This window comes from Glycine max, chromosome 4, assembly GCF_000004515.6.
Source record: "Glycine max cultivar Williams 82 chromosome 4, Glycine_max_v4.0, whole genome shotgun sequence".
NCBI lineage: Eukaryota > Viridiplantae > Streptophyta > Magnoliopsida > Fabales > Fabaceae > Glycine > Glycine max.
The window spans coordinates 6350315-6363015 of record NC_016091.4 but is presented as its reverse complement, the minus strand read 5'-3'; the positions used below and the strand labels follow the sequence as shown (position 1 = coordinate 6363015).

General features: G+C 30.1%; 1 protein-coding gene across 1 annotated transcript; it reads left to right on the top strand.

The window, feature by feature from the left end:
• The first annotated feature begins 5591 nt into the window (after positions 1–5591).
• WRKY50 (WRKY transcription factor 50) lies at positions 5592–7587 on the top strand. Its single transcript, NM_001361385.1, has 3 exons — positions 5592–6366; positions 6820–6945; positions 7028–7587. Exons 1-3 carry the CDS (start codon positions 5750–5752, stop codon positions 7203–7205), a joined length of 921 nt encoding a protein of 306 aa, NP_001348314.1. The 5' UTR covers positions 5592–5749; the 3' UTR covers positions 7206–7587.
• Positions 7588–12701: the final 5114 nt, after the last annotated feature.

Here is a 12701-nt window from a genome sequence, read left to right as displayed (position 1 = left end):
ATTAATATGATCAAATGATTAATTAATTTCCTAAGTGAAATATTATTATATTTTTTGCTAGCACTCAAAAATAAATAATATAGATAATTTAAAATATTTGAAATTGGATTTGAAAAAACTCTTCCATACAAATTAGACTTTGTCAATTATTGTTTCAATTTGGAATTCCTAAAGGATCAACAAACAATAACAAGAAATAATATTTTAAGATGACTTAAAAGATAGTGCTGCACGTTGTAAAAGACAAAAATCACTTATCTTCTAATTCTCTTAGAGCTCTAATATTTTAAGCTTATTATTTCATCTATCAAAGTTGTTGTTGACGAATAGAGGTTCGTTTTGGTGTAGATACATGCATAGTCTTCTTTAATACTGAAGAAAAATTTTATTACTTCAAAAACTCATCAACATGTATATATTTAGTATGTTGTTTAATTCAATATAATTTAAATATAAAATAGATTATTTTTATTCCGTTGTTTGTGTTTTTGACACTCATTGTTCCTTAATTTTAGTTTAGTTGCTCAGGGTTTCGGTTTCAACTTTCCTTATTTCAAAACAGCGTGCCTAGATGTTAAAAACTAAATATTAAAGGCTGATGGCAATATTATATATATATTAAACGCTCACCACCCGATATTTTCAACCAAAAAGATCATTAGACTAGTTTTTAGTTTTTACTCTTTTCAACAAATCTTTTCCAAAAAAAAAAAAAAACTAAATTGGAACATCAAGAATGTATTTCTATCACTGTTTTAATTCACTTCAGTGGCTCAATAAGAGAGTGTTAACTGGGGTTGAACATAAGAGGACGTGTATTATTTAAAATATTTGAACCAATTGGACTTAACCTTTCTATACTTAATTACTTATATACACTTATTTTTATTTGTTTGAAGTTGGACCTTATACTTTTCCAACACCCTCCGCCCCCCTCAAAGCCAATTGGATTGGTCCAATTATGACTTGTATAACAAAGATATTTTTGGATAAACACAAACTTAACATCTCATAACCAATAAAAAATTGACAGATAATAAAATATAAAAAATATTATCATTTATTAAAATTAATATAATTCATTTCCTTAAATAACGATTTGATCATGTGCATATATTGAATATTTACATAGTAAAAACAATTCAATACTTTTGTTATTTATTGTTTACAACTAACTAAAGGATTTTTTATATATATATACTTTATATGTATTTTTTTTTATTTTTTATTATTATATTATATGTATTTTAAATATATTTAAATTTTTTAAAGTAAAGCTGAAAGAGTCCATCCCATCCATTTGAACTTTTTTTTAAACTAAAACTCTTGTTTTTAGGTGGCAACGTGATCCACCCTTTTTTATTCTGTAACTTTTTTTTAGTTTTTTATTTCTTAAATATATTTTATAAATCATATCATATATAATACATTACATATATTATTATGTATATATTTTAAAATCTATTTATATAAGCATTTTAAAATACATATAAATATATTAGAAAAACATATAAAATGATTATTCTAATTTTTTTACTGAGTTCTAGGCTTATTATTAACAAGTTAGATTATGAACTTTTTAAAAAGTTTGTTTAATTAAAACATCAAATTTAAAATCAGCAGAAATCTTTTTATTAGGTTTAATTGTAAATTTAATCTCCTTATTTGTCTCAGATTTTAAATTTGATCCTTTTATAATTTAATTCATTATTTATTTTTTTAAAATCCGGTAATTTTAATCCCTAACCCTAAATTTGGAGGTTGAATGTGAAATGAAACACTAAATAATAATAGGTTATCATTTCTTTATTTGCTCCATAAAAAGGAAAATCTCAAAAAGCCCTAATATGGATTTGTAGAAATCATAATAAACTGTGATATGATATAAAAGTATTGAATAAAGTCGTTATGCAATTTTTCGATATATGAACAATTGAGCATGATAGTTCTTTACTGTTAAAATTTATCGAGTTCAATAATTGTGTTAGAAATTTTCTGGTATGCTTTTTTTTTTAGAAAAATAAAATCATTTAGAGCGCGAGGACAAATTCTATTTTATGACTAAAAAGTTGTGTTTGCTCAATTTTTTGCATAAACAATAAAGAAAAAACGACAACGCCAATATTATTGATTCCCACCAGCCAAACATGCATGGCGAGGAGATCGAATTCTACCCCGAAGCTTAAAACAAAGGAACACTCAAGGCATCTAATGGCCTTCCACAATCAATTAGGTCCCAATATATAACTAAAATTGTTAAAAAGCCTAAACATGTCTCAAAAAAATATTTAATTAATTTTGTAGGCCAAACCAAATTGAAGCTGACTTACATATATAGCCCCTTGAAAGGCGATTCAAGTCATTAGTAATAATAAACAAATAAATTAACTACTATTAAATTAACCAACTTCCATTTGCTTATCTTAAAAGCTGTATTCACGCAAGAGTTCACCATAATGGTTTTAAAATAATGGATGTGGGAATCTTTATTATGGAGTTGCAACTTGCATATTGCAGAAAGTCCGATAACTATTTCCTTAGTGCACAACAGATCGTATTCCTCGTTATTTAATTAAGAATCATTTAGGTCAAGCTCTGAGAATAATCTCTTAATGCAATAAGATATACTTTTATGTTGACGGTGGACAAAACATCAACACAATGGGATTCCCTGTTGATTAGTAAAATAAATAAATAAATAACAACTATAAGTTAGACTTTGTGCTTGAGATTCTGATGAGGTTTTTAATAATATTTAAAACGTCATAGGATAACGAAGAAATGGCATTAAAATATAAGGGGTCCTATCGAACACTAGAGAGAATGTGATAATTCTTTATTAACTAGGGATCAAATCCTCACACATATCCTTCTAGAATGTTGTTTAGCGTCGTGAAATAACTAAATAACCTATCAAACCCTATCTCATTTTCCTTTTTTTGTATTATTTTTATTTTTATTTTGTGTGTGGAGTGGAATTAAAAAGAACTGATTTTTTTGTTTGACGAATATCCGAATAACGCGTGGCGTATTCCATAACAATTAATGGCAGTGGACTTCAGCGGAGAGATAAATCACGTCGATTAATAAATTTAGATTTGAAATAAGTGGAACCAATAAAATACAATGTACTTTATAACATACAGATCATAAGAGCATATTCAAGAGATTTGCAGATTTCTTCTCCTGCCTAGATAGTTCACAGGTTTAAAGTCAAACATATTATCGGGCAAAGATAATATTAATATGTCACTTCTATTATAGTAAGGCTGGTTTTTAGGTTTGGGCGAGCCTCAACCATAATTTGGAAAAAAATTATAAGAGAATCTTTTTTTTTTTTTTGTCAAAAAAACTTGGAGCTTTTAAATGCAAAATTTAACAAGCTATAAGAATGATTTCTCTAAGTAATTGTATAATGAAACGATTAAGGTTAAAAAAGTAATGTGTTACATAAAAAATAATGAAATTGTGTACATTAAAAAGTCTTGTACTCTTGTATTCGAAGAAAACCTAAGAATTAAATGAACAAGCTAATATTCTTTTTACGAGAACAATCCAGTTAGCATGCTTGAATTATATACATGCACAGATGCACTATAATCTAAAGTCAAACATTTTTTCTTTTGCTGACTATTCTTTATTCCTTTTGGCATAAGCATTTATTAAGAAAATATTTAGCTAATGGAAGTTTTTGTTTTATATGATGACATTATTTATATAGAAACAAATATATCAATTATTCAGTATTTTTTTTACGATTTGTAAAACTCTTTAAAGCCGTTTTGAAATTGATCAGCGTAGATATCCATGTTCTATAATTTGAGATTATTCTTATTCTGATTTTCAAGATGAGAACAAAAGATTAATCTTTCAGCCTAATTGTTAATTGAAAACATTCTTATCCTGTCGTCTAACAATTTTGTATACATGATACTTTTTATTTATTTTTCAATCATATAAAAGCACGTGGACGAGAGAATAAAGAGTGACGAGATTTTCACCTCTTTCATTTTTTTTTTCTTCTGATCTGTTAAATTAATATTATAGTGGTTGTGCACAAGTGCAACTGAGCATCTATCACCCATATATTATACATTTATACTGTTTAAGTGAGAAGAATCTATATGGTTTATTTTAAAATATTCATTTAACTAATATATACGTTGTTATTACTGTTTGATTCTGTGGAAAAGTCAAATTTAAATGATTTTGCAATTCTAAATCATTGAACCGTAAATTATTTTTTCTTGTAGACGTCGTATAAAGAAGAGGAGGGAAAGAGTCAAGAAAAGGAAAAATAAACAAATCTTGATCAGATATAAGAAACATAAATAAATTGATTGAAAGTCATTTCACATTTAATGTGATGCAAAGAAATAAAGAGAAATTTTAAGTATATACGATAATAATGGTCAAACTTAAGTTTTCATGCATCTATTTTAACCTTCACGATTAGCCAACACTAATGATTTAGAGATAAAAAGAATTTTTAGATGTTAATAGAGTGTTTGTAATGTTAGGATATTTATGTATGATTACTTAAAATTATTTTATGACTGTAAAATTAAGTATGAGTTTTTTTTTTGTCAAATTCAAATATAAGATTGGAAACTTTGATATTCTATCCGAATCCTATTCATATTCATCTCATTAACATGGGTATTCCGTCTCTAAAAAGAATGGGAATTTCAAAAGGTTGACGTGATATATGGATATTTTGTTAAACTTAATTTTTTTTAATTTTGCATAACATTAACCAAACAAGTAAAATCCAAACAAAATAGAGAAACAGAAAATGTTAGTTTGACATTCAAATTGCATGCTGTTGAAATGCTAATAACTTAATTCAAAATGGTCGACGTGTTGTAATTTAATAGTTATTTACCAAGTCCAAGTTTCCAACATCGATCCTTTTCAATCCGGAGGAAAACATATTCAAATATTCAATCCCCTAAATGCATGAAATGACAACGTAACCCATATACCTTATTCAACCTTCAATTTCGGTGAATGAGAAAATCAACCCGTATATATATTTTATTTTTTTAAAAAGGCAAAGTTGTATTATATATATATATATATATATATGATTGTAACAAAAGCTACATGTACAAGGTGTACATATACAAAAGATCTAACCATCTAAGTTAGATGTATTTCAAAAAGTTAATAAAAAAGAAAAAACTATCACAATTCTCCTTCTCCGAGCACAAAAGTCTACTTATATAGAAGGTTTTCAAAGACAAAAAGTCATGCACATAACCGGATTTAAGTACCAATCTAATATGGAAATATAATGATGCTTCTTACGCTTGTATAGTAGCCACTGCCTTGTAATAAAACGTATGAATTTATCTTATTAAATTGTAATAAACCTTGACAGCTTGTACTAATGAGAAAAGTTATAGTCTGAACTTATCATATATTAAACTTGAGATTTTATCTTATTTTACTTAGGGATATTTTTTAGAAAAAAAATGATAAAACCAAACTCCTACTTTCTCATTTTAAAAATAAAAATAAATACTATCAGTATTTTATTAAAAGAAAAAAATTATTAGATACCTAAAACCTTTCTCCCCAATATATATTACCCTCCCCCTCCATCTTCTCTACTCTTTTATTCTTATTTTGTTTTTTAAACTTTCTTAACGCAACAAACACATAGCCACATCTTCTCTTTCTCTTCCCATGGCATTCTGACTCATACCCAAATCATTGATTGTTTGTCTATCGAATCGGTGAGAAAATGGCAGTGGAGCTGATGGGGTTCCCCCAAATGGGCGAACAGAAGGCAATTGAAGAAGCAGCCGCCGAAGGCCTCAAGGGCATGGAACACCTCCTCCGTCTCCTCTCCCATCAACCTTCCCACCTCCGCACTCACCACACCGACGCCACCGTTTCCAACTTCAAAAAACTCATCTCCCTTCTCAACCGCCGCACCGGCCATGCCCGTTTCCGCCGCGCACCCCTCCCTTCCACTTCCAACTCTCTCGCCCCATCCCCTCCACCGGCTAACCCGGTCACCTTCGCCCCTTCGCAGTCACAGAGTCTAACCCTCGATTTCTCAAAACCTAACATGTTCAACACCACCAACGCCAAATCCATGGACCTCGAGTTCTCTAAAGAAACCTTCAGCGTCTCCTCCAACTCCTCCTTCATGTCCTCCGCTATCACCGGCGACGGTAGCGTCTCCAATGGCAAACTAGGATCCTCCCTCTTCCTCACTCCTCCGCCAGTCTCCGCCGGAAAACCTCCTCTCTCGTTTGCTCCGATCAAGAAGAGGTGCCACGACCACCGCGAGCACTCCGACGACATCTCCGGGAAACTCTCCGGCTCCAGCAAGTGCCACTGCATCAAGAGAAGGTAAGTTCACCCGTGTCTCACCCTATTATAATAATTTCCCCTAATCGAAACCCTAGAAACAATTGACTCGGTCCGAGTCTGCGATCGAGAGTCAACGATTTTTGGTAGCGGTGCAGTTAAAGGCATTCAATGAACACAGTAACAAAGCACGCGTGATAGTGACAGCAAACAAGTTTTTTTTTTTTTTTTCTGACATTTTCTGTCCTGTGCCGCGTTTGTCAATCCACGATTTTTTAGAAACCATGTCTCACAATAAAGACAACAAAATGGAACTTCCCAAACTCAACCTGTCCCCAATCCCCACTCTCCCACGTTAATAATGTTGTTATCCGTTTTCGCTGTTACGAATCACCTTTACTTTATTATAACCCTTTGACTGTTGACTACATCACTCAGCGCATGTTAGCAACAGCGGCGCATCGTACTGTTTTAAATTTTATTTTGTTTTTTCAGGAAGAATCGTGTGAAGAAAACGGTTAGAGTTCCGGCGATTAGTTCGAAGGTCGCCGATATTCCGCCGGATGAGTACTCGTGGAGGAAGTACGGACAGAAGCCGATCAAGGGATCACCGTACCCGAGGTGAGTGGTTTGTGGCCGTTGATTTGGTGTTGGCTTTGGTCAAAGGTGTGTTAACTGACGTTGATTTGTTTTGTGTTCTCAGGGGGTATTACAAGTGCAGTACCGTGAGAGGGTGCCCGGCGAGGAAACACGTGGAGCGTGCTTCGGACGATCCGACGATGTTGATTGTAACGTACGAGGGGGAGCACCGACACTCGATTCAGACCGCGATGCAGGAGAACATTTCCGGGGGAGTGGGTTTGGTATTCGAGTCAACGTGAGTGTGGAATTAAAGAAAGGGGAACTGTTGGGGGGCTTTTTTTTTGTAGTAGGAAAAAAAAAAGAGGTGAATAGGAAAATTGAATTAAGGTGGTGGTTGCAATGTAAATCTGACCTTATTGAAAGAAAATATTATTGTGCTGTTATTATATTATTACAGGGTATCTTAATCTTCTCCCACAAAAGTCTTCTTACCTGATTATTTTATTCAAGATTTTGAAAGTAGTTTGGGTCATTGATGATGAAATTTTGTGATTGGAGCCAAGTGTGATATAGGGTCGCGCAATTAGAAATGGTAGGTAGTTTGTTTTGTATAGTGGGAATGGTAAAGGGTCCCTATCCAAGTTGATGCCTCGTAATGGAAAAAATGAAATGACGTTTCAACTCGATTCTGTTCTTTGCGATCCAGATAATTGCGCACACAAGCGTTTAATTTCGTCAAGTTAATGTATATTGCAAATCAAATTCAAAAACTACTTTGAGTTCTTTTTTTTTTGGTAAACCTGCTATATTACACTGTCAAAAACGAAGATGGATTAGAGGTAATAAGCCTGATTAAATGTTTAAGGGACTTTCTTTATCAATTATGCTACGCTATGGTTGAGTTCTAATGTGTTCTTGATATTCTTAGATTGTGCAGAGTTATTTGGTGTGAGAAATATTTTCACTAACTCAATCTTATTTACATAAAAATTTATTACACCAATAGTTTATGGTGCCTTTTGATTAAACATCTTAATTAAACATTCATTGCATAAAAGCTTATCTTATAAACACTTATGTACAAAATATTTATATAATCGAAGAGATCTAATTAAACTATATTTATAAAGTATTTTAAAGAGATTATTAAAATAAATAAAAACAACTTATAAATATTATAAACTATATTTATAAACTTTTTTCAAACACTTACACAAATATTAATGTTATAAAATAAGTTTAATTAAATTATAAATAAATTCTTATAAACGCATTCCTTTAATATTCCTTTCGTGATACTTACCCTTGTGTAATCATCTTTAGTTTACGTTGTTGCTTATATTCCTTTCGGGTGACTTCTCATGTCTCCCTTTATGTCTCCCACATATATATATTGTCAAGAAGGAATTTTAAAGAATTTGAAACGGGTTTATGGAGCAACTTAGAGCATTTGTGCCTTTACCCTTCTCGTGGATCATTGAAAAAATTCAAAGTTTTCACTTTGAGATAGATTATATGGATTTTTTATTTTTATTTTTACCGAGAGCATATAGAATTTAAATGCATTCGCTGAAATTATTCCCTTTCTCAAGTTGTAAAAAATGAATCGTGAGTTTTCCTTTGGTCTCGACGTTTCCCTGATTTTTTCCAAAGACTTTAAGTCTTTATCCACCTTCTACGTTAAATAAAATACTTAGGGAAAAGTAGTTAAATGAAAAAATAATTGCATACAAATTTAAATTCTTCTTTCTCCTTTTGTTTCACGCAATTGAATTTGCGTAAACTGAAATCTATCTCAATATATGCCGCTGACTTCAATATTTCTCACCCTTGAAGGCTGAAGCACTCAATAAATAGGTTAAGCAAAACAAGCCAGCTATTACTCCATTTTCAAAACTAGTTGACAAATCTTCATCCACGATATTCCACGAGCACTAGCTACTAAATAAAGATGACTTAAACGTGCGCTGAACGTTTTATAAAATTCCACCTGATATTCTTGACCTACAAGCGTGTCAAAATTTCAAAATGGAGTTTAGTCAATCTATGGCTATTTATATGTTTCCATCATGTTAATTCACGAACCAACCATATCAGACCAGCTTGTTCTCCAGTACCAGGTTATTGAAACCCACTTATTCCTTCCGTAGATTTATGATATATTGACTATTTATTCAATTATTGTCCACGCACCATATTCTGAAACATATTTAATCTGTTTATCGAGGACTTTGAAGACTTGCTTAATCCATGGTTAATGTTACCATTAAAAATAAAGTTCTTTTTGTAAAAAAAAATGTTCCCATGCAGATAAATCATGTTATGCTAAGAGAGATCATTTTTAGCTCTTTAATTTTCAGACTCATGATGTATATGATTTTACAGTATATTATAGTTGGACACTGTAAAAATTAACTTCTATTTTTCATTTCTCTTCATTTATTAAATTAACTGTTATTAACTGATTAATTTTCTTGTCACCAAATGGGAAAATAATTTATGTACACCAAATGCTACTTAACACTTAGAGAGAGGGAGAAAGAAAGTGTATGCATGATTGGTAATATCTTATAATAAAAATAAAGAAATAGAAAAAATAATAAATATCAATAAAGTGTTTTAACATATAATTAAAATATTATCATTCAAGCTAAAACAAAATGATATTTTTTTAGTGTAAATCAGAGCTCTAAAATATAGACGAAGCCATTTATTGAGTGGATTAAATTAAGATTTTAAAAGTTTTTTTAGCATAAAAAAATATATTATGAATTTTAAAAGATTTAGTAACAATGTAATGATTTTTAAGATTTGTTTGAAAAACTTTTATGATTTAAATTTTGTAGTTTAGATTTTAAAACATAAATTCATAAGATTTAGAAGGACCTTATAGATTTACAAGATTTTAAAGGATTTTATGAATTTTGTAGAACATTCAAAATTATAAAAATCTATAGAAAAAATTGATAATCTATAAAATCTTCTTTCACTCATAAAAATCCAACGAACCTTCCGTGCCCTTAATTTTTTCATGAAAAAATAAATGAGTCAGGTGATTTTTTTTTTTGTATTCTATTGGATTCAACTTTTGAACATGATAAATCATATTCAATTAACAATTGAAGTAGCAAATTAGGTTTTTGTTATTGCAAGTTTTTTTTTCCATAGCAAATGATTGCTTTTTTAAAGGAAAAAAAATATAATATTGGTTATCAAAACAAAAAACAACATCCACAAGTCATAAGGGAAGACACGCTTTAAGTCAGGTGTACCTTGAGGAATAAAAGGTTCATAGTTGAATCCTGACTTTATATAATAACCACTTCCATAAACAAGTTTTAATAGATGAGATGAGTTTCAAATAGTTCAGCCTACCATTGTTCAAAATCATATTGTTTCTCATCAACCAAATCTCCTAACACGTTGCATGTTAGAAAATGTATCTAAGTTTGCAGATTTTCCTAATATTGAAACAAATTCTCATTTAAGTATATTGCTGAGAATAATTATATTTGTATTAATAATGAAATTTTGAATAAGCTACAAGAAATGTCATTAAAAAAACCAAAAATACAAAAAGAGAGAATTTTCTTGGGCCGAAATGTCTATGTGCCCATAAGATATAACAAATGATTCTATTTATATTTTAATAATAAAAAGTTGTTATGAAGAAGCAAGAGAAAGGAGAAGCAAGTTGTACATGACACTGGTAAATGAATATGTCGTTATTGAAAATGAAGATTGTCAATGTATTGAAAGTTATAAAGTGTTATATATGAATGCCTATATTATATTCAAAAAAGAGAGAAGGAAATATAAGTAATGAGAAAAAGAAAAAAAATCTAAAAAAATCTCAAGGTTTTTTGTTGGATTGTTTGATATATATTTTTTATTGAAAAGTCACATGAAATTCATACTAAAAAAAATTCATTGAAGTCTTTGTATTTTTTAATACTAAATGACTTTTTTTTAAGTTGTAAATTTTTTTAATTGAATACAATTAGATTTTATTGTATTCCTTAAAAAATCTCAATAATTCAAATTGAATACCACAATAGTTATTTATATCATTTAAAAGTCTTGATTAAATACCTTAATACTTGTGCTCCTAAATATGGTAATTGCTATCTCCACTACCCTTATTACTAATACACTCTCTTTTGCAATTTTATTTTACCGAAATACCCCGTGTTCTAGAAATAAATAAACTCCCCTTTTACCAATGGTGATTTTGTAAACATTGGTTGGCCAGGTGAGAGGGCTGTTGGAAACTATTATGCCTTCAAACCTTCATGGACGAAGTGTGGGAACATGAATTGATCAATGTGTTTTATTTAAACAATAATTAAAAGTAAAACGCGGAAAGGGGGAAGTCAAAATAGGTTTTTGTGATTACGCATATTCAGATTGCACCGTGACCATCTTTGAAGAGAACAAATGTAATTCTAATATTGCTTTCTAGTCGTGACATAATTATTCAATGCAGTTTATCACTTTATCTCTTATTCCCTTTTTCAATTTCCATCCACAACTTTGGATTATTTGATCTACGATATTCGTTGCCACTGTTTAAAGGTTTTTTCAATCACTTTGGTAATTGGATCGATGAGGGTGTTGAACAATTGTGCAAATTAAGGAAAAGGAAAAAGATCATTTAAAGAACGGAAAGCATGGAAAAGTAGTTGTGATCAGATTTCCAGAATCTGGTACCCAGAGGAAGGGAGGGAGAAAGCATAGGGGGAGTGTATTACTACCTTTCCTATATATAAAAAACAAATACTTAATTAACAAAGACCAATAAAAATAACTAATTTGGTTAACTTTAATTAATAATATCATAAATTTAAATTTTATTCAAAAAATACCAATTAAATCAAATAACTTAAGTGATATTGCATTTAATAATACTATTCATTTTTTAAGAAATATTTTTTTTACACCAAAAAATATGACTTATCTCATCAGCTCTACCTGTTTTTTGGGTCAAGAAACTTCTGACCTCTAATGTGGACTCCTTGTAATTGTCTCGGGCCTTACATAGAGTTCAATCTCGGGCCTATGAAACATAAGAATGTCCCCTGAATTTAGTTTTCCGCTACATACTAATCACAACTTTTTTTTAGACCTACTACGCGTGCTTAAAATTTAAATGAGTTCGGAAATTTGATATTAGATCATTTTAATATATAAACTTAATTTTTAAAAATATTTCTCAATATTAAGTTTGTAGTAAGACTTACACAAAAACTATATAAAAGATGTTTTTGTTAAAATCATGTTTAACTATATTCTCTCATTTGAAAAAAGAAAAAGCTTTTTTTGTAAGCTTAAAAGTGAAAAAATCCCTCAAACTTGTGTTTAGGTGCTGTACGAATGTCTATCATGTAAGAAGCTTACAAAGAGTCCTATAGGAATGAGAATATAATGCATTGAAGGGGACATGTGATAGTGATAAAAGACCACTAGGTACATTCTAAATTACATAAGTATTTTAAATATAAATAAATTAATGGATGCAGAGTTATCTTATGCTACATAGATTTGAGACACTAGAGGACATTCAAAGATAGCTCTGCTCATTGCATCTCTTCAATTTGGGAACTTGTTACAATTAGATTTATAAAGGCAGAGCAGAATCCAGCCTCATATTTAATAAGGCACTAATAATTTCTCATTTTCTCTCCCTCATTGAATAGTGGCTATTGTGTATAATTTTCATTTGCCCCGCTGTGCATACTGATAATACATAATATATAGCCTTTACATTCTCATATTCTGATTTCTGAGTATTGCCA

Bases quoted from the DNA above. Each gene is read 5' to 3' on its own strand.
- WRKY50 (NM_001361385.1), top strand. From the start codon at position 5,750: ATGGCAGTGGAGCTGATGGGGTTCCCCCAAATGGGCGAACAGAAGGCA. The intron at 6,367-6,819 runs GTAAGTTCACCC...TTGTTTTTTCAG, and splicing joins TGCCACTGCATCAAGAGAAG to GAAGAATCGTGTGAAGAAAA. The intron at 6,946-7,027 runs GTGAGTGGTTTG...TTGTGTTCTCAG, and splicing joins AAGGGATCACCGTACCCGAG to GGGGTATTACAAGTGCAGTA.